Consider the following 22,593-nt stretch of genomic DNA (forward strand, 5'->3'; position numbering starts at 1 on the left):
CGGCTGCGAGGTGCGTGGGGGGAGGGAGTGGTTGGGGCGGTGGGGGTGCTCAGCTCACTGCCTCATTGCCCAAGCGGCTTCCGCAACAGTGGGCGGCGAAGCATCTACAGGAAATTTAAGAGCATCATTTAACAGTGGGTCATCTCATTAACACACAGCAAGGAGGAAAATAATGAATAATAACCATTACATACGTTTAAACTATTAAGAAAGGTGCAGTAGAAAAAAAAAAGTGCCTGCATGGGCGTGAATTTAAAAAAAAATCTACCTGTTCGTGCCTAAACCTTTGCTATTATAATCGGAAAATGAATCTAGTGAGATCTCATTCCATTGTTTTAGTTTTCATATTTTTTTTCTCATTCCACTGTTTCAGTTTTCATATTTTTTTAATGCCTTTTTATCAGATTTGCTGGATAATTTGGGTTAGAAATAAGGATGCCCTTATCCCCAAGCTCTTTTTATTGATCACAAATTAATAACCAAAAACTTCCAATAGAGTCGCTGCTCGGCTTTCATTTGATTGGTCACCCAAGTCTCTTCATTGTTTTGGCTCTGTTAAAATCCATACCAGTTCTCTAACTATGTCAATCAAAATTAAGTATGAATAATCAAATATTGTAAAAACATTCTTGTATGCCAGTTGCCAAGCTGTCATAACATGGTGGCCAGTCACAGAAATAACTTGTTAAATGCTACCTTTAGGCTTTTCCCTGCTCAGGAGTGTTTTGAGTGTGTGTGCATGTGTGTGTGTGACTGGATAGTGTGGAGTGATGCATTGCTGCTGCCTTAGGGCAGGACACCAGTCAGTCACACAGCATTTACTTTGCAAGCAGTGTCTAAATGCAACTGCATGTCACAACTTCTCAGGAGCCTTCACTTACATTCAATAGTTGTTCATGGTTTAATAAATCATCAAATGGAGGGGGAAAAAATGGAAGTGACAACTATACATTTGTGCAGGATTTCATCATTTGGAATCACTGCTGAGCATTTGTGTATTTACATGTACATCCTGTTGGCCCTATCGAGGGACGTAAGAGAGCATTACGTGATATAGGAGTCAAGAGAAGGCACCATTAGAACATTGGATAAAGTTTCCACATGACAGACTATAGCTGTCTTGAGACGTATGCATAACGAGAATCAATAGGAGCAAGGGAGTGTGGTGGTTCAGACATGCTATGTCAAACCACAAGAAGCGTCTTAAATAAAGCTGGCATGGTGTTACATTTGAAGTAATCGCATTTCAAAATTTACTCTTTTAAAAGCATCCAATGCTCTATTATTAGTTCACAGTTACATGCTAATTGTATTTTTTTCAAGTGCAGCTTCAACATTAAAAAAAAAAAAATCCCAAATCAGAACAATTGACAACGTAATGCATTTGCAATGCTGGCAGAGCAGTTTAAGAAACGCCTAATGGACTTTGAGTCTTAGTCAAGAACCCAGAGTGACCCTACTGAGAGTGGAGCAACCAGCAGAATCACGTCACCGTATTTATTATTAAAGTATGTACACACCACCAAAAGTGATCATGGGGAGACAAGAGGATTTCTGCATGGGGGGGAATAATGGAGGAACATAATGATCTGGGAGTAGTACAAATTGTTTGTGTATGCTAATAAATTTGTGTTTTGATGGGATAGAGCACACGCATAGCTGTTAATAAGCAAGCAGGGTGTGGTGTGTAAGAACCTGACAGTCTGTAGGTGTCCAGCCACATCAGCAGGTGTTCCACCACATTTCTTCATCTAATCTATGCAGAGGCTCAGCCATGGCTTTGTTGCTGTCCTCTGATATATCACATTTAATTTCCTTGATTCTCCAACAGGATGAGTGTGAGCCGAGAGGTGTCCATCCCATTAATGTGAGTTGTGCATCTTGACCCCTATTAAAGTATTGTCACTCAAACGGGCAGGTGGCACACACACACGCAAAGAAAAAGGGGCGTGTCCATGGCAACAGACCTATAATGGCTGTGACCTGGTGTGCGCTAGAATCACTTGGTCTAATTTGTTAAGTACCACCTCACTATATTTAATTTAATCACTGTAATTAATTCACAAGTTACTTGCATTTCCTGCACTCAACAGGAGCACCAATATTTAGTCACAATGGAATATATATTTTTTAAGCTATATTTGTTCATTTAAACTCCATAACTCAGTAGCAGACGTGATTTCATTAAATTACAAAAAATTGTAGGTAAGTACAATAAAAGATTTTGTTGCTATGGAGTTAAATAGAATGTACTAAAACGGTCTATAGATAATATACGAAAATATTTGGGTTTTAATTTTTAATGACCAAGTCGTTGATTCAAGTCAATCATTACATCAAAGTGTAGCTGTTCACATTTGACAACCAATCAGCAGAACTTATTTGAAAAGTCTTTTTATGTACGTAACAATTGTTTACCTTTTCCTTATTGTCTTAAAAAAAGTTGAAAAAACAATTATTATATTTGATCAATTTGGATGATAACAAAATATCCAAATATGTATGCAGATAAGTTTGGCGAATCTCCATTACAGACAACAAAAGTTCATGATTTGACTTGCTCAAAATAGAGAAGATCCTCTAAATCAGGGGCCTCAAACTCATTTTTGTCGCGAGTCGCATCGTAGTCATAAAAAGATGAATGGTAAAAAAAAAAAAATTACTAGCAATATTGTTATTTTTTTTAAAGTAAAGACAATTTGTAATTTTAGTATTGACACACAATTTGTCTTTGCGGGCCACATAAAATGATGTGGCGGGCCGTATCTGGCCCCCGGGCCTAGAGTTTGACACCTATGCTCTAAATCGTCAAATTTTGAGAAAGAATTTCTTTCTGTAGAGCAAGTAGGCAATGAGCACCCACAATGCAGTTCCCCACAGGCTTTGGAAGAGCCACTCCCAGTGGCTTTCCTGGAACCGCATCTCCCAGCTGAAGGGGAAGTAGAAACCCAGGAGAGTGTGTCCTACGTACACCAAGATGGAGTTCATTCCTGAGGCGGACACAGCAGAGTTTTAAAGGAAAAATTTGTCAACACAATGAGCCTTGCGGGTGAGCTACCTGGATATACGAACGGTTGTCCGCCCCACCAGCCCATAACGTCCGTGACAAAATACATGGCTGCCAGCAACAGGAAGGAGAGGCAGCCCATACACGTCACGTAGGACAATGACCTGATGGAGAAAAAAAAATCCCACAGCTCACATCACCATGTCTTGCAAATACAATGGGTGTAAAGGACATCCGTATACTTTTGCCCATTTAGTGTATAAAAGCAGCAGCAGTGGATCCTTGGCGCACGCCCCGTGGCCTCTTGCCAGCCGGCCATGTCCCGTCAGTTCCTAAGTGCAAGAATGTTTGATGCAATATCATCTAATGCAAAGTGGCTGCCTCCCAGAGTCTCCGCCATGGCTTTTTTCCCTTTTTTTAAATCTCAGCTGAAGTGAAGCCAAAAAGGACTCTTGGCCGGGAGTTAATTACCGCTCGACATCCCGGCAGGGACTCGTACTCAAGTGCTCAATAACCTGTGCATGATGAACTGCCTATAAAAGCCCGTGCAGGTAATGGCGAGGGATGTGCACAGCTTTAGCCCCTATGGAACATCGGCAAGAATTTGCTTACGCATCACAGATGAAATGGCATTCTTCCTGCTGCAACATTGAAACGTGCCCGAAAGGAAATGTGGAAGTGGAATAAACACATTTCAGTCAGTACGGTGACTTCACAAAGTGGACGTGCCTCTGTTCAAACAAATCAAAATGTTCTTGCTGTCAAACAATCAGATCCAATTTAGTAGTAATCCAGCTTTGGCTCAAGTCAGTTGAGATAGACTTGAGCTGAAAGGAATAAGCGACATTGCGCTTGACTTTTGACTCATTCAGTATCATTGACGGTTATAGACGTCAAAGATCATAACTGGGTTGAATGACTTATGGGTACAGTGTGTAAAATACACTGTTCACCTAGTGGTGAATTAGTAGAATGCAACAACGCGTGTATGTATTTTGACGTACTTCTGGCAATTTTCCTTTTTTTTTTTTTTTTTTTTTGGATTAGGATGTTTCGTCCATTCATCCAAACAATACATTACACATGCTTTGGTCCTTTTCGCCAAATGGTCACATGATCATTTGGGAACAGGCCTCACTGCGGTTACGTAGATGCTTTTCCCAGATCCCGCTTCCATTCCGTCACAGTCAAACTACGGAGTGCTTCTCCTTCTGCCAAAAGTGCCGGAGGGGGTAGAAAGGATAGAGGCTCCCCATTTTGCAGCTCATAAGGAAGAGTGATCATGCTAGGAGGATGAATATGAGCACTCCACTTCACACTTGCCGCAATTATTTACAATCCCGGCTGTCGTTAGAGGTAACTAAACGCGTGTTTTAGTAGCTGTGATTTAGAAAACACATCCTTTGGTTTGTGAGGAAAGTAGTTGGATGTAGAGGGTCAGGAAGCACTTACCAAAGGTTTTTATTGATAGGTATAAATCCTTCGTCTCGCGTGCACTTTGAAAGGACGGCTGCCGAGATTCCCTAAGGGGGGAAATGAAACAGATTTCAAATCGATGAAGGGGAATAAAGGCAGTAGTTGGGGCAACTAAAAGGTAAGGCGGCAGAATCAAGCAAATCCTGCAGATGAGAGGATCAATTTAGATCAAAAACACACCAGGCGAGTGATGTTCCTTCGAAGAGAGTGGGACGGTGTCAAACGCAAATCCGTCAATTCAGTGGCCAGTTGACCTCGTAGACTCCCAAACACAGAATGTACGATCAGATGCATCTGGCATCAATAAAAACCCAAGCGTGTCTAATCTGTTCCTATTTAGATAAGATTTAGATATTTGAAGAAATTTTATACAGCATGGAGAAAGAAAGCGGGGGAAGAGATCAGAATCACTGCTTGTTGGGTGGATATCCATCATCCATGTATGGATGACAGAATCAATGGTGTGGAAATAGCCTAGCCGGGACTGAATTTAGCCTCCGGGTTCTCCGGGCTGCAGGATGAGGCTGCTATGTGGGCCAATCGCTCAATTTCAATCTCACTTCTGGAGCCTGATCGTTGGATTTAATTAACGCGGCCTGTTGTTGTTCTTCAGCCTTTTTTTTTAAGGGGGCTCGGCCGGCCCAGAATAACAATCTGCCATAGGAATCAGACCAAAGCTCGGAAAGTGGCTTTGCATTTTGTGGTTTTATGGAAAAGTAGCGTGGTCTTGTGGTCGGTCTCCTGCGAGAATGAACACGGTGACCTGCTAATGTCTTAAACATCTATGTTTCCTTTCTTCACACAATTGGGGTTATTTTCAAGAACGGGGCACTAAAACTAACTAGCTGGATCTCTTCAATAACGACTACAATTCTGTGCCAACATCATTATGTTGAGTAGCATCGACATCATTAAGTATGGTTGAGCGGGGGAATCATAAAAGTCAAATGTTTATTAATCTTGTTACGTGTTACTTTATCACTCGGTGCCACTGGGAGAAGGTAAATGGAGCTCATCTGTTTCACTTCCGTCCAGCCAATAACAGGTCGGAAATATTCACCGGCGGGAGACATCATGTGAATCAGAAGCAGGTTAATGATGTGAAAGTTTCTGGATGAAATTTCAAATGATTGCCATATGTTGGAAACAGAACTTGAATAGATGACAACATATGGGAATTGACTACTACATGGAATTTTCTTTATGTTGAAATAAACTCTGTGGTGTATTATTTTCATCTAATTGATTTATTTGTCTCCATAAAATATCAAACATCGCTTTAAAAGAAAGCTAATTTTTTATCATTTTTATTTTTTTTTCCCCCAGCCAACATGGCCTGCCTCTTCCTTTCAACCATCACAGTTTGATGCAGGCAGCCCATCCAGCTCCATCGTCACTTCAAGTCACATGACTGCCACTTGAAGACGTGGGCTGCTTTTAACCTCGTTTGGAAAAAAAGCACATATAAAGCATCTCAGCAGCATCTCACCCTGATTAGAAAGAAAACGGCCAAACACGAGTGGAGGCTTCCCACTCGGACAACTGTCAATCTCGTAACAGCTTGGTGGCACGTTTTTGAGATGCAAAACAGCCCATCTCGTATAACCCTCGCATTCCCCTGTGGGACACGTTCCCATCCTTAGTAAAATAAAGGGCCAGCTTGGCTTTTTTTTTTTTGCTCCCTTTGTGTTTGGAGACCACCCAGAATGGACTGAAGCTCCAAAACAAATATGAACTAGAAGCCACTGTGATGAAAACATTTTTTTTCTGATAACTCTAAGCAATTCTCTGTTAACCAGTTTATCATTACTGCCGTGTGTTTGGTCTGCAAATATTTGCAGAGACTTAGCATGCAGGTGAGCAACCTTGCTCTCCATCAGATGCCATGCACTGGACAGTCTGTCAACAAAGCCTTAACGAAGAAAATGAAATAATAATGTTGTTCGGTTTGGGTTACCTTTAAAAAAAAACACATTTTGGCCCTTTGCCATAGCTAGGTAAAACAATTTCCAATATTTTAAAAAGATTGCCTAGCAATAGCTCTAGTTTTTTTTAAATGAAGACAATTGTAGTCGATGCACAATTTGTCTTCGCGGGCCACATAGAATGATGTGGCGGGCCGCATCTGGCCCCCATACCTCGAGTTTGACACCAATCATCTAGAGCTCCACAAAGGCTACTTTGAGACAGTACGTATCCCCCTGTGGCGCTGGCTAGTTGTGTCTTCTGAGATCACACACATGTTCTCACTAAGCCTTGCTAATGAATGGCTTTGACCGTGATGACTAACATCCAGACAGCCTTGAAAAAGAAACAACAACTTGCATTTACCTGGAAGATGATATTGCTTTATATGTGTACCTACCAAGATGGTGGCCCACACGAGGAACCTGCACAGGATGTGAATGTTCTTCTCCTTGTAGAAAATGAGGATTTTCCCTGCCTGCAGAAAGATAAGGGAAGTAAGTTAGCAAAGCGCCCGTCGTATTTACGTATTGGGTAACCAAATAGGCCTGGGAGGTGTCCCTGATGCGGCGGTCATATTTCTCCTATCCCGTAGAGCCAGATGTGGGGTGTAAGTCATCTGCGCCCTCTTTTTAATTTGGTGATGATGAATGCATTTCAGCCGAGGACATTAGCATGGGCCGGCGCAGACCAGGCCAGAGGACACCTGGCGCGTCGTCTAACACTCACTGACTGATGTGCTCGCTTTCAATAGTCCATCGGGAAATGAGAAATGTTGGATTGGATGGGGAGATTCTCACAAGAAAACACTTCACGCTGCAATCAGACTAGGTCAAAAAGATTCTCGCCTCAAATATTTCTTCCTGATGACATTTTGAATGTCAATGAAGGCAGTTGTATGTGTACTAATATTTGATTGGACTAATCAAGACGTTTAAGAAAAATAAACCAACACAAGTTTGTTTTGTTAACGTGCATTTGTCGAACAACTTCATCTTTTCTAATCCTATAAAATTTTGCATTTGGTAATCTTATCCGGAACAGTTGAAAGTAGTGACGGAAGGCGTTCACAAATTTTCACCCGTATTAATGAAATGTAAATAATGGAATATGGTATGAATTTGAAATCACCTGCATTCCCAGAAATCCCATCACAATGGAGTTGATTGTTCCCAGAATCCCCTCTGGGTCAAAAGGTTGGGTGGTGCGATACAATTCCTGGAGAACACACCAAAAAAAAATCACGATTGTTCCTCTGATAGAAAATAAATTGCATTTCAGAGCAACTTACTTTGCACGTGGGATACCTGTACATGTTGTCCCCAAATAACCACCTGTCAACATATCCCGCTGCTCCTCCAGTGCAATTGGGGTAAAGCCCATCATCTCCAATTCCACCAGCTCCCAGATAGCCTCTGATACCAACAAAGACATCAACACTATATCAACTCATTCACTCCCATTGACGACTATAGACGTCAAAAGTCCATTGGGCTGGCAGCGAATGAATAAAAAATAAATAAAAATAAGAATGTCTCATACTAAATTTAAATATGTGGGATGAAAAGCTATACATGTGTATGGAATCCTATAATTTCACAGAAAACACATTCTATCTGAAACAGACACAATTTGGTAATCGTGTGCGTTCGCAGCGACACACAAAAAGAAGCACTTAGCGGAGGACTCAGTGCGAGGAAGATGGATCCTTTGCCTCTCCTCCTCTTACTGCACATGACAGAGCCAGATAGTCTAATTACACCCTCTGAAGCATTCAACGCGGGCCCATAAATCACTTTTGTTCATAACACCAACACAAGGTGCACACAACACAACCAGAAACGTACAGCTCGCACGGAACGTTCTGTGCAATTCACACATTCAGTGAATAATTCAATAGATTGATTGAGTTACATGAGGGCAGTCTTGGACCCTACAGTACGTACGTGGGGCAATTGGGTACAGGGAGGAGGAAGGTGATGCACAGCCATAAGGTCTCCAAGAGGATGATGGTCAGCCACTGGGGCCAGTACGCCACCACATCCTGGATGGGGGCCCACCAGTGATCCTGTGGTACAAAGACTTCAACTTGAATAATTGACAGCAAAAATGACTTAGGACTCTATTTTTGTGAGGTGGCCTGCTGTGAAAATGGAGACTGCATTCAATTCCCAATCCTGCGCCACAACTTTTACCTGCTTCCACCTGGTCTAAAGTTGAGTTTACTTTCGGTCTTCAAAATGTCAAATGCGCAAAGGCGTGTAATTGAAAAGTCCAGGTGGTTTGACAAATTCCCAAACACGATAGTCTAGGTTCGCCCAAGCGCAAAAATGAAGATGCATTCCTTTTCACACCCAATATCGGAACCATATTTGATAACTTAATTTTGTTTTCAAAACAAGGAAGCATTGTTTATTTTTTTCTTTTACCAATAAAATCCAGCCTGCGGAGCTGCTTACCGCTTTTTGTCCAGTCTTCTCGTTTCCCCCTAGAGTCTGCAGGAGAGCCAAAACAAAATAAGTGAAGCCCAATCGCTGCAGTACTCCCGGGATCCTGAGCCATGACCAAGAAACTGGAACACATGAAGGAAATGATGAATACATGAACACACACATAACTGCTGATGTCAGCATATTATAAATCAGCAAATTGATTAATAGGGGTATTGGGATCTTTTCAAGCACCCCGCCAATACATTTGTTCCATTCCAGAGAAGACTGATGGACAGTATAAGTAAGTGGGGAATGTCAGCACGCCGGATACGGATGTTGCAAAGCCGATCAAAGGTTCCAAGTCATCTCTTGCTCTGCGCAGATTGAGTAGGATAAGATTGACTCTTGCTTGAGAGATTGATGGTAATCTACACATTAGTTAATTGAAACGCCCTTTGCTGCTGCAAAAAAAAAAGTGTCGGAAAAACAATGAAATCCCAATCTTCGATCAGGTCGCATTAAATAAGAGGAACTTCCAAAAGGGGGGAGCCAACTGTCACATTTGTTTTCCACCCTCGGACACAAAGGTTACCTTCATGCTTTTATGAATCCCAAAAGCACTGAAAGAAGAACATCAAAACGGTTCAGTTTATACGAGGTGACGCTGAGTTGATTTTAATGGTTCTCACAGGTTCCTCTGCCTTGTCTGACATTGCCGCGCACAAAGATGATGTGACTGCATTCTCTTATGAGATCAAACTAAGCCACCAAACAGCCAAGGGTGTCCTTGGAGACTGAGGTCAAAGCTTCCGTTGATGGTAAAAGTCGCCTTGTTGTGAGAAGCTACAGGAGCAGCTGCATGGAGCTGAGCCTTGTAATTCTATCTCTTTGTAATCGTCCATTACCGCGCTGCTTGTTTTTGCTCAATCTTCCCCTGTTAAACGTCCCCCCGGTGCGGGATTGGGAACACACACACATACGATAACAATATTTTCGTTAACTGGGTTACACAGACTTACACCCAGGAAAAAAAAACACCATTAGCATCTGGCTAATGTGTGAAAGGGCGTGAAACCCCGGGTGGTCGATAAAACGAAAACTACTTTTCTGTGCTTTAACCCGAACACACCTTTGCGGCAAAAAATCATAGCCTCAGATCCCATAAGATATATTGAACTCATTCAGTGCCACTGACGGTTATAGACGTCATATATATTAACATTGTTGGCAGTGAATGACTTAAGCTGGCTAACAGTGATGCAGGAATATGACCCCCCTAAAAAAAACGGGTGCTCACTTGGCGAGGTTTTTGTTACAGAAAACATTTTCTTGACTACATTCTTGACCGGCTGAGTCTTGTTTTTCAAAGGAACAGGTGCATTATTTATGTAGCAAGCTATTATACTTTAATGATGCTCCCACCACAGAAGTGAAGTAAATAACAAACCTGTCTGCAAACAGGATGTACATGTTCCATTAGCAGCGCACGCTAATTTTGCACCTACGTGGTCCATCACGCGGGGAGTAGTTGAGGAAGCAGAAGCCGAGAGTCAGCAGGACCGCCGTTCTCCACGTGATTTTTTGCAGCAGCTGCAGGCGGCCTACGCCTTTCCTCTGCATGGAGCTCAACGCCAACACCACTGAGGTCCCGATAATGAAGACAAACCTCAAAGACACAACATGGCCTGTTGTTAAGGCAGCTCTTTGTATTTTTTGTTGTGGTTGCAATGAATGAGTGCTAAAAACGAAAATCATAACCTACCATGGCATGACGAGATCCGCCACAGTCAAACCTAGAGAAAATGAAATCTATTTTATTAAACATACACAGCTCCTGACCTCATATACTGTAATTCCAGCAATCCAAAAAGTTTTTCAATACATAAGATTTTTTTTTTTGGGGTCCCACACATCTTTTAATAACAATAAATAAACAGCTTGGGGTCCTGTGACAGGACTGGCCCTTGAAGCACAGAAAGGATTCATCACATCACCTGTAAAATCAATATGGTGTATTGATTTGGCAAAAATGCGATTATAGAAGTCAACATCCTCATGGCAAAAGGAAGAACTTTGATTAATTTTGTTTATCTTCTTATTTTTATTTTCGAGTCTCCCACAGAGTCCTATCTACTCTTTAAATGTACTTTTCTGCCTCCATTGTTAATGACAATAAAAAAAAGATGGATTTCATCACACTGGAGTTGCAGGTGTGTGTGTGTGTGTGTGTGTGTCTGTGCTCGTGGCTTTAGATCACATTCATCATGATTAGTGAAATGGGGTCGCAAATTGCTCATAATTGAACATTTTGTCATATGAGCTGTTTTTAACAAAATATAACAGTAAGTTGAACACATTATTCCTAAATTTATATTTCATTTTTACTATTTTTATTTAATATATTATTATAATTGAATAAAATCCTATGATTATAAATTATAAATTTATATTTGCATTGTAAAGAAATGTACAGTTATTTACCTTTGTATTTTTTCAAATGATACTTTTTGTTTATGAATCTTTTGTATTATTCGACATATATATCATGGCATCATATTGCATTGGTCATTTCAGTCCCTGCTCTAACAAAATATGTTCTAGCTGCTTTTTTTGGGGTGAAATTTTGTTGTAAATGCATCAGACTTTACTTCACCATTCCACGGTGCATGTTGGAAGAACCAGTAGCCTCCTCCGCCGTAGTTGACAAACACCATCACGGTCAGGGCAAACCTAGAGCGACAGAAAAAAATTTGGGAAACATAATAAAAAAAAAAGTTTAAAATTCTGCTGTATTGCAGGATAATGCAACCTGAGCGGTATGAATCACTCAGGAAATGAACACTCGTCCTCTGGATCTCCTCGAGCAAGACTGCTGACTCAAGGCTTTTGTGTCTAATATATGATACACTTTATGCTTTGCACGTGATGGAGTGCTTCACTGAATGAAAAAAAGTGTTAATAACACAATAACAAAACTCAACAGATGTTGTATCCTTTCAACATCATATATAAATTGTGATTTACCGAAGAACAAAAAGATTGCCTTTAAGTGTCATAATGAAATCAGCAAAATTTCCAGTCCGCCCGTATCTACTTGTGCCTCGGTTCGATTAAAAGGGCGCACCGAGCCATTACTGCTCTTTTAGCTTCAGACCGCAGATAGGAGATTTTAATCAGCCACTATCTTTCTCCTAAGGTCCATCAAAGTGAACTACGCATACTCTATCTGATGCTCACGTGTGTGTATATATCATTGAAGTTTTGATGAGCGTATCCATTAGTCGCCATAGCGACGGAGACAAAGGTCAAAGAAGTGACCAGACCAGTCCTGGTAAAAGAAAATAATTACAATATGAGGCTTTATGAGCCATCTCTCGAATGAAAACGGCAGATTAAACGAGCAGCATCACGTGGCTGACACTTGCTCCACCAAATAATCATTAAAGCTATGGAAAACATATTTTTAGGTAGGTTTTAGGTTTCCTCTGAATATTTATGACATTGGTAAGTGATTGATTTGGTGGGGGGGGGACCGGATTGATGATTTATAGCAAACAGATTACTTATAGACCGAATCTCGTCAGCAGTAGCGAGTGGTTACGACTCACTTATAGACCTCTTTGTTATGAATTATTGCGTATGCATGAGAAATTTCAGTGCTGTGTTGCAAATGAGCACAGAATTACTTGCGCTAATATGACCACAAAAATTGGGAAACGTCTCTTAATCAATTAATTATATTTGATGATGATTATAATGATCAATTTTCAAGATACTGATACTGCGCTTATTATATCGGTTCTTGTTTTGTGGCCAAAGTTCAGGACACTTCTGAAACCCAATCAGAGAAAAATCTGGAACTCAGTCAAAACAGGGAACAAAATGAACGAGTCAGCCATCTGGCAATGGTCTGCTCTGCTCTGCTTTATTATTTGTTCCCCTGTTCCACTAAATACTGACGAGGCAATTTCTTCCACGCAAACTGGTGACAAGCTTTCAGTTGTGAGGCACGGAATTAAAATTGGAATGCTTTTAGAAAAATTAACATGCAACTGTCACTGTGCCCTATATCATGTCTGTGGGGCAATTATTTGAAGCCCCCTTTGCTCACACCAAAAAAAAAAAACGTTTGCCATGAAGAATGAATCGGCATTTACGGTAGATGACTGATGTCCGTTTTTTTCTGAGGCAAGAACTTGTTACTTATCAGGAGCATGGATCATAAGTCAAAAGGCTGAGATGTAATTGGATTAAATAAGTCTGGCCAGGTATTTCACATGATTACCAGTCAGGGAATTTATATCAGATGCTGGCGTTTCAGTTATCATTAGCTAATGTAGTATTTTATTTTTTATGCCATTTACACAGCTAACGTTACCTAGCGCAGAATCAACAACATGCAAAATGTAATTGATGTTAAACCTGCGAGGGGCCGGCTCACAGTCTCCACTCTAATTCATCTCAAAAGTGAAAATGAGGTTAAATTCACGCAAAATTCAGCCAATCATGCCTCGCTGTTCCCGTATTGATCCTAAATTGAGCGCAGGAAATTGTCCAAAAATGAAATAGTAGTAGGAGTCCCCATCCCTGAATTATACATTTTTCTTCCAATCTTCATTCATCAGGGAACCTAAATTACATTTTGGCTATTATAAGCAAACAGGTGAGTGGCTCGAACCGGCACCGATGGGAAATGGAATATCACTCATCCTTTCCATGAACCGTTAGCAACGCTTGTGCGAATGCACTTAACCAGCTGAGCCTCCCAAAATAAATAAAGGCATGCGGTGTTTTGGACTGGATGAATCTGTGCTGAGGTTCCACACAATTGAGTATCTTAATGCAATCCACAGATGGTGAAGATGTTAGTCATCTGCTGGATGCTGCTGGGTTTCCTCCCCGTCTCCATTTTGGCAAGAGATCTATGGCCATGTGCATGTGTGCTGATATGTTGACTATTATTACATCAATTATTTGGCACGGAGGAGGTCAGAGCCACACCAGCATCCTGTTTCCAGAGAGGCGTGCTTTGTGTCTCCCCCCCCGGGCCACAATTAAGGCGAGCAGGGAGCCCAGATTCGATCACACACATCCACCCTGCCCAATTGGAAGACACACGCATGGCCGAGGCGAGACGCGTCTGACGTTGGGACCCCCCCTTGATAACAAAAGCTTGGGGGGAGCTTGTGGCCAGACCGTGACCTCTTGTAATTATTCATTACGCTGGGCCTGTAGATTGTCATATACTGCTGCAAAAAAAGTGGCGCGTGGTTGAAAAAGAAGATGGCACGTACCCTCGAAAAGCGTCCAACGAACGCAGACGTTTATGTTTTACTTTGGTGCCACTGCCCTCAGCTTGGGGAGCATTCGCTTCATCCTGTAGATGTAATGACAAAGGGGAGAGAGATAATGTCAAACACTAAGTGGATTAGATCATGAGCGTTTGTCATCTCAACATACAACACACAGCGGCTCTTTTAATGAGCATGCAATATTACGCAAATAGGAATTGATTCTTGCCCTCTTGGGACACAGAAAAAACCCCACAACTTGACATTTTTTTTGTAAATAATACTAATGTTATAGTGCAATGTGTAGATTAAATAACAAATATTTTCCAATGTGACTTTTTTTTTCTCTAATTCGTTAATTCCAAGCACAATTGTTTCCAATAAAAAAAAAAAAAAAAAAAAAAACACAACTTGACAAATGTTTTTGTCACTAATACTCATGTTATAGTGCAATGGGAACATTAAATAACAAATTATTTTTCTTTTTCTAATTCATTAATAGTCATTTGGAATGTATAGTGGTTTTGGCAAACTTTCAAGAAGCATCTTTTATGAAAGAACGTAAATACTAATATTAGGCTCCTGACTCTTTTTTTGTGAGAACAACACTCTCATTGCCTTCTCAGTTGGACTCCCATGCAGAGCAGGAAGACACCATCCCTAATACCTAAAGATGGATCTCCATGTCATTTACTCAGCATGTGGAAGGCCTCAGACAGCTTGCTTGGAAGAATGAGTGGAGCCATTCATGCTTCACAGTCATGTTTGTCTGAATACCTCCATGTCAGTCTGCTGCACAATTGGCTCTGCTAACATTTGTATCAATCTTTCTATTAGTGTCTCTGCAGCTTGATGACTGCAGGCTCAGGAAAATTTCAGCGCTGACCATTTGGTCAAGGTCAACAAAGTCGTTGGATCAAGACGTAGTCATTTACAAAAATGACAGTTATCACATCTGATATTTGACAAACTTGAACTTACATTATCCAGCGAGTACTGGGGCCTTTGACAACAAATGCTCTTTGCAAATTTAGATGCGTAACACTTTCTGGAAGAGAGACCAAATAAATAACGTGAATGAAAATTGAAAAAAAACAGGTGGAAGATTAAGAGTTGCGTGGATACCTGTAGATGTAAGGTGCAACAACGAATAAGAGAGCGGTTACAGCCAAGAAGAGAGTCGCCACCAGAATAGCTACAATGGAGAAGACATCATCAATGACAGACGAAACTTTACTGCATTCCAGTATGAATACAAAATCTAAATCAGAGTCGGTTTGAAACTAAATGAATCCCACTAAAATTATTTATTTATCCATTGATCCGTCTTTTTGTTTGGGAGTGTGCTTCTTTTGACTTCTTTAAAAAAAAAATGGCTGACAACTGTCAAACAAGTGAGACCAAGAGGTACAAATAGTTGACTGGATCCAATCCCCCCAGAGTTCTTTCTGTCAATCGGTGCCAAAGGTGATACCCTGAGTGACAAACAAGAACCTAATGGACAGAATTCTTAGTCAATCCATCACATGGGTAATCTAATCTGAGAGGCACACTGGTATTCCTACCAGGGAGACATATGAGGGACATTTGGGTCAGACCTCGACAACAGTCTCTTTATATTCTTTTAGACAGGTTTTATGGCCACTTTTAACAATAGTGGTGTCAAACTCAAGGCCCGGGGGCCAGATGCGGCCCGCCACATCATTTTATGTCTTAAATCTTTCACTGTAAGGATACAAAACATTTACAAATACCCAAAAGTCCAATTGACTTAATCCTTCTCGTCATCAGTAGCATTCAACTGTCGATGTATTTTACAGCCGTGAAGCGGTCTATAAAAGTAGAACAAACAGGCTCAGGAGATACGTGTGTGTGCGTCAAAGCGGAGCAAAAAGGGGAGGCCTCGGATGCCGTGTTTGCCTTTTTAGCGGAAGAACAAATAAAAAGACGCCATCGAAAGCCGAGCCGACGGCAGCACCGACATCCTCTCGGAACATGGAGTGGCATCTTCATAAAGAAAGATCGTAAAGCTCTCCAGCGCGAAAACACTTTGCAGCGCTCTATTACTGTCAGGATGAAGGCCAGATGAATAGAGGCACTCGGAAACAACTAGATTAACTTCATCAATACATTTGCGTAAGACAGACACTTAATAGGGTTCGCTATTTAACTTGAAATTGTGGTTTGGGTGCAGCCGTGATTCAAACATTGCGCTCACGATGTCGCCAATCAATGCCGAGGTAAACTTTTAAATTCCCTCGCACGGCTTCAGCTGCTGACCAGACCATTACTTAAACTGAGCGTACCCTGTGGGGAGTTTGTATAATCACCGGCGTGTGTAGCTAATGGAAGCTCATCATACTGCGAGGGGTGCAGTTCCACTGACCGTATATCTAGTCGGGTAATGGCTCCCCGGCCTTAAAAGTCGGATCCGCAACCTAATCTGCAATATTGTTAAGTAGGGTGTACATTATGGACAGAGACGCTTTCAAAATCCCATTATGCCCTAATCCTTCCACCTTCCCTAATGTATTACGCACAGGTCTGGGCCTTCGAAACAATCACAAAAGCTTTTCTTTTTGATCCCTTTTGAAGAAAGAATGTCTCATGTGATCAATACACAGCGTATCCCGAGAGACGGAAGACAATACTGTCCACTAAAAGCCAACAAAGCTAGTGATGCTGACAACATGAATAAAAAAGTGGGCAGCTTACACCCACTGAGTTTTTTTTTTTTTGACTGAACAGAAAAAAAAATCTTTCTGTAGGCTCATATATATGTATGAAATCAGCAAGCAGCCACGTCATCCTCCTTGGGCACTTACGCAAGTAGGAATTGTGAGGTTCTCCGTCCACGCTATGAATACAGGTGGCATTCCTGCTATCGTACGACCAGAGGATCCAAACCGTATAATGACCATCTTCATGATATTTCTGCGTCCATCTGCATTCAAAACAAATAGTTAACATCTATACAGAAGTTACAACATCCTTTGCTAGCTCAAAGACTATCTGAAATTTATAGCTACATTTATAACCTCAATTGTAATATTTATTACAAGCCATTAATCACTCCACAAAAAACATTCAAATGTGAAGTCCCCTGCTGGATTTTCTGACCAACTGGGCCTCTTTAATTGAACACAAGTGACACTAGTGCTATATTGCCACCTAGTGTTCATCAACGGTTATTGCACCCATCAGTCATCTGCTAGTCCCTGTTTCCAACCCCCAAAACATACATTGCGTGGTCACATTGATCCACCATTGGAATGACATACTAGCGATCACTTGGAGTGTTTTTTCAGAGAAAAGGAAATCAATAGCAGCAGTCTGGTTAGAGACCTCACCATTGACGTCCAGACCTTAAATGACCCCCCCCCCCCCTCAGGTGATTCCTAGATGTGGAGCACCCGTGTCTTCCTGTCAGGACAAAGTTATTTATGACAACTGCTGTCTCCAGTTTAACCTCCGCTGTGACATGGCGCTCATGTGTGGCTTTAATGATCGCCTTCCGTCAATACTGGAATGTCAGATCTTATTAACCCCCAAAAAGCTAGTGATCAATATCTAGTGGTTTCAGCAGCTGCGGAAATTCAGTTAGAAATCTAATCTATCTGAGCAGTGACACAAACATTAAAAAGTTAAAACTGGGAATAAATGTCTTAAAAAAAAGATTACCGGCAAAGAACGGTATTATCCTCAATGGATTCCACTCGCATACTCAAAGCGAATTTGGTGCTGATGATTGCAGATGCCTTTTTGTAGTTGGGTCTCACATTCACCAAACTCTGGTACACACACTGGGAAAAAAAATAAAAAATAGACACAACATGGCAGCTGTGTACTTTTTGTGTGCAATTCTTACCTTGTAACAATAATCAGATGTGTAGAGGACTTTCACTTCATGTGGCAGCTGGTTATGAAATATTACCAAAGCCTGGTCCATTTTTAGAGTTGGCGCTGCATGGAAACCAATGTCACTCATTTACAGATTACGTATGACACTTTATGTTCATCATAAATATATCAACTCTTCTTCTGGATCACAATACACTATTATTGACCACATTATGCTGCGTTATTTTTTAAAACAGTACAATTTTAAGCTTAGCTGGGAACGAAATGTATCAATAGAATTTGTGCCTGTTTAGACAACGCAATAACAATATTTTGGTCATCAATTGGAAGTTGCATTATTTTCCAAAATACAAAACGAGATAACACACAAGTGTGATACACTTATACGGCCTAAAGGAGTGAGGAGCTCACCTGATGCCATGTAAGCGCCACAGCTACTGCTAAGAAAAAGAAGTAAAGTCACACACGCTCGCACAAGTCTGACCAGCTCCATGTTGTCATTTGAAGACACTTCCTCTGCTCATCTTTATAACTATGATCTGCAACTAATAAAGAATGGTCAAAGGGCGCTTTGCGGACGAGGTTTCTGTCATATGGCGTGTGATGTTTGGAATTTATTTTTATGGAACACTGACTGTAGTTTGGTCCAACAGGTCAAATATAGTAAGTACAGTTAGAAATTGTGCCGTTTAGAAATTTACTCTAGCTTCGTTTTGACTGTCAACAATTCATTTTACGATTGTGGTTGCTGCGGAGTAAGAAGCCATAGAGGCCAAAAATATCATTTATGTATATTTAAAGTTGACACACCCCTGCTCTAATGCCAGTTTTGTAAGTAAATAATCTCATAATTCCATGCAAAGAAATTAATTCAAGATGAAAATAAACAACCGCAATAATGTGCTTGCACAAGTCTGTACACCCTCTCACAATTTAAGACTATGGATGTGTTAAAAATTAACCAATCACTTTCCAAATCATGTCCAATGGGAGCCAATGCACAAGTGCTACCATTTGAAGGACCAAGTAGTTGGCTTTTCCCAACTTTTTTTTTTTGGTACTGACTGCTATTTAAAACATCTGCTAATTCCCTCCACCATGACTACAGCCACAGATCCAGAAAAAACAGCTCCAAACCATGGTGCTATTCTGTAATAGCTTTCTTTCAATCAAAATCATCTTCCTCTGGATTAAAAGGCGACAACTTGTCGTATCCTGTCCCTTGTTTCATTTCATTAAGTCCTTCATTTCCCCTGGCGCTCAGAGATGAGTTCACGAGGGTCGTCCTCATAGGAGCAGCTCCTTGACCTTTGGGCCAAGGGGCAGCTCGGCACTTTGTTGCATATTTAAGGTTATCGCTAACGTGACCACACTAAGACATTACAAATACTGGCCTTGTTTTTGCAATCAGATAGCCTGATGCATGAGTTCGGCAGTAGGAGTTTATGATTAAACCAATGTTGACAGATGGATTTGTGTTCAGGCTTCTACCGGGGCAGCTAAAAAGAGGACGTTGCTTGCCTGTTCATGTGTTGATTCACTCTACTTGTTGTCAGAGCACAGGAAGAAGCCTTTCTGCATGAAACTGCTCTGCAAACATGGTGAGTACACAACCTCTGACACACACCTTTGGGCAAAATTTTCTGGGAAATGACTTTTGTTGTATTCATGATTTGGAGCACAATAGCATTATTAACATAATGTGTTTATTGCATGGCATATATTTGCAACCAGTTTGATATTGGGTGAGGCTTTGAGTTTGCTGCTTATTGTTTGCTGCTGATCAGCAGATTAGAGCGTTGCTATGATACCCGTTGATGTCATTACTACTCCCTTGTAGGCTGGCTTTCTCGTGTCCGTCGCCTGGGGAAACAAACCCCCTTCCCCTGCAAATATATAGAAATTAGGAATCAGTAAGAGAGAGAAATGTCACGAGGGAATTAGCAGCAGTCGTGTAATTCATGTGATTTTGCATCATGTGACAAATGACGAGAGGGAGGAAAAAAAAAAAAAAAAAACATACCTTTTTGTACCAGGCTGTTTTAAAGCAAAAAAAAAATGCAGCTTCTCATTGTTTCCAGATGGGATTCCTGCGTAGCCAATCACAGTTTGTGTTGCTGTAACTGCCCCTCTCTCTTGCTCGTGTCATTTCAGGCTGCTAAAATCCAGAGTTTGACAGAAGAGGAGCGAGCTCACTTTCTCCCACTGTTGCAGAATGCCCAATGGGTGGAGGTGGGAGGACGGGACGCCATCTACAAAGAGTTTCTTTTCAAAGATTTTAATCAGGTTTTTATTTTTTACACTGTCGCACTCAATCAGCAGGTTGTACAATTGAAAATCGATATTCTCCCACCTAGGCTTTTGGTTTCATGTCCAGAGTGGCACTACAAGCAGAGAAGATGGACCATCATCCCGAGTGGTTCAATGTTTACAATAAGGTATCGTGAGCCTCCACATAATTACAGTTCGGCATTCACAAATTTGGCACCGACTCATTATTCACTTAAGAATTTTCTACTCACTGCCACCATCTTGTGGCCAAAGAACTATGATGGCGTGAGTTGGAGCCTAATTTAGACAAAAGTAGTGCCTTGCTGACATCTTGTGGCATCGAAACTTTTTGGGGACCTTTTGCCACAATATTCAAAAAACCCAAATACATTTATATTATTATTTATATAGCTCACACATGACTAATGTCCTTGCATGGTAACCATCCAGGTGCAGATCACCCTGAGTACTCACGACTGCGGTGGGCTCTCGCAACGTGACATCACTTTGGCCAACTTCATTGACCAAGCCTCCTTGATGTGACAACAAAGTGGAGAAACTTGTGTGCCTAAAATACCCAAAGGGTTTACCTTTTTTTGCTGGTATTTACAATTGTGCCGAGTGGAGTGTAAAGTGTCAAATGTGTTTTTACAGATGTTTGTTTGTGTACCTGAGGAAGCGTCATTGTGTAATGTTCATCTTTCAGAAATGATTTTGCTAGGTTTTTCAAAATAATTGTATTCAATTTCAATCAAATGTAACACTGTGTATTGGAAAAAAATGGATAATTCCAAACGAGCGTTTGGCTATCATTCATTTCAGTACATCTGGAGTGTATATTGGCTTCAAACATCTAAAATAGTTTGTTGCAAATCTGTCCTTTCTTCATCCAAGAAAAAGATTCCCTCCAACAAAAGATCAAAAAAAAGCACAGTATATGTATTTTATTGAAAACAACACTAAAGATTCCAAGTTATTAAATCTTAACACTCAACTGCTCATTATTGATGCTTTTAACATCTTGATTGTAGCAAAAACAGGGGTTGTTAAATGCAACTTGGAGGAATACAACAAGCACATGGAAAATTTGAAGTTGCGTATTGTCCTGACGTATACAAATCAGACTTGCGACCAGACTAAAATCCTCCCAAAGTTCAAGGAGTATGACGAGTACGACGATTGTGCCCACCCCCTCTAAAGCGCATTGGACCTTAATGACATTTGATACAAGACTGAATCCCTGAGGGTGTTAAGAGGAAATAAAAGTAGTATGACTGGAAACCTCTGTAGGCACAGAGGTGAACACTCATTATTGTGTCATCCTATAAAAAAAAAAAAAAAAAATACAATAAGTCACTAATAAAGCACTTATTTTTTGGGGGACTAAAAGAGAAACTTTTGCGATTCATTTGTGAGTTGTTGGGGGCATCGTTAACTTGCCATCATTTTTTTTTTTTTTCAACCAGGCACAATCTGAATTAACATTACTACCCTGATAGGAGTGCAGCTCAAACATGTAAAAACATTCATGTCTTGAAAACATTTGTGAGAATACAAACACCCACTGGCCTGATAAGCTATCAACATGAATACATTGTGTTAATTGTTATTACGCAACAGTCCCTATTCTAACATTCCATAACACAGTTATTGCACAAACAGAGAAACAATTCCATGAATAGAAAACGTGGTCCTTTGAGTGCACACGTGAAAATGTCTTATCAATAGCCCCAATCATGGCGGATCACTAGAATTATTTTTCTACATCAAATGTCCTGACAGTGTTAAAACAGGCGACACTTTTAGAAATAAAAGCAAACAGTTTGCTTTGTAGGTTTGCACTACAAGTACAAATTGAGGTAGATTAAATTAGGAAAATTATCAAAACGTGGCTGACTCCACAGGTGAAGTCAAGCACAAACAGCAACAATCTTTTAAATGTGGGTTGTTAGTGAAAGGTTAAGACAACCAGTACAGCTTTGGTTACACTAGCTGTTCAACTTCAAACTATCAAATGCTCCCATAGTTGAAACCCATTTGAAGTCGCAACTACAAAAGAGGAATTGAAAGTAATTACATGAAGTGCCATCAAGTGATGCCGTAAGAGTACATACAGGATGAGCAAGTGGTACGTACTATCATGTGGTTTGAATAGTAATCTGATTGGTTCCTGCCCAGCCACTGCAGTGCTTTTACATAAAAAAAATAAAAAAATACTCATGCAGTTGGATCCTGTTTCACAAGCTCTCAGTGGTCTGTTTTTATTTTATTTTATTTTTTTGCTGCGTCA

General features: G+C 40.7%; 2 protein-coding genes across 3 annotated transcripts; one reads left to right on the plus strand and one right to left on the minus strand.

Annotated features, from left to right (window-relative positions):
• Positions 1 to 142: 142 nt before the first annotated feature.
• si:dkey-192p21.6 (uncharacterized protein LOC565246 homolog) lies at positions 143 to 20,191 on the minus strand. Of its 2 annotated transcripts, XM_061284417.1 has the most exons (20): positions 20,056 to 20,191; positions 19,844 to 19,918; positions 18,444 to 18,472; positions 18,040 to 18,134; positions 17,853 to 17,974; positions 16,997 to 17,115; positions 15,297 to 15,366; positions 15,153 to 15,219; positions 14,175 to 14,257; positions 11,534 to 11,610; positions 10,643 to 10,673; positions 10,386 to 10,546; positions 8,908 to 9,020; positions 8,395 to 8,516; positions 7,740 to 7,863; positions 7,580 to 7,666; positions 6,849 to 6,926; positions 4,460 to 4,530; positions 3,059 to 3,171; positions 143 to 2,990 (listed from the first exon to the last, which is right to left on the minus strand). In XM_061284417.1, the coding sequence occupies exons 3-20, from the start codon at positions 18,451 to 18,453 to the stop codon at positions 2,809 to 2,811; spliced, it is 1,725 nt and encodes a 574-aa protein (XP_061140401.1). In that variant the 5' UTR covers positions 18,454 to 18,472; positions 19,844 to 19,918; positions 20,056 to 20,191; the 3' UTR covers positions 143 to 2,808. The 2 variants fall into 2 exon arrangements, with proteins under 2 accessions (XP_061140401.1, XP_061140399.1); XM_061284415.1 differs by lacking the exons at positions 19,844 to 19,918; positions 20,056 to 20,191 and having other exon boundaries at positions 18,444 to 18,802.
• On the plus strand, positions 19,480 to 21,297 carry pcbd1 (pterin-4 alpha-carbinolamine dehydratase/dimerization cofactor of hepatocyte nuclear factor 1 alpha). Its single transcript, XM_061284430.1, has 4 exons — positions 19,480 to 19,633; positions 20,187 to 20,318; positions 20,390 to 20,470; positions 20,754 to 21,297. Exons 1-4 carry the CDS (start codon positions 19,631 to 19,633, stop codon positions 20,844 to 20,846), a joined length of 309 nt encoding a protein of 102 aa, XP_061140414.1. The 5' UTR covers positions 19,480 to 19,630; the 3' UTR covers positions 20,847 to 21,297.
• The last annotated feature ends 1,296 nt before the right edge of the window (positions 21,298 to 22,593 follow it).

Source organism: Syngnathus typhle, linkage group LG8 (genome assembly GCF_033458585.1).
Source record: "Syngnathus typhle isolate RoL2023-S1 ecotype Sweden linkage group LG8, RoL_Styp_1.0, whole genome shotgun sequence".
Taxonomy (NCBI): Eukaryota; Metazoa; Chordata; class Actinopteri; order Syngnathiformes; family Syngnathidae; genus Syngnathus; species Syngnathus typhle.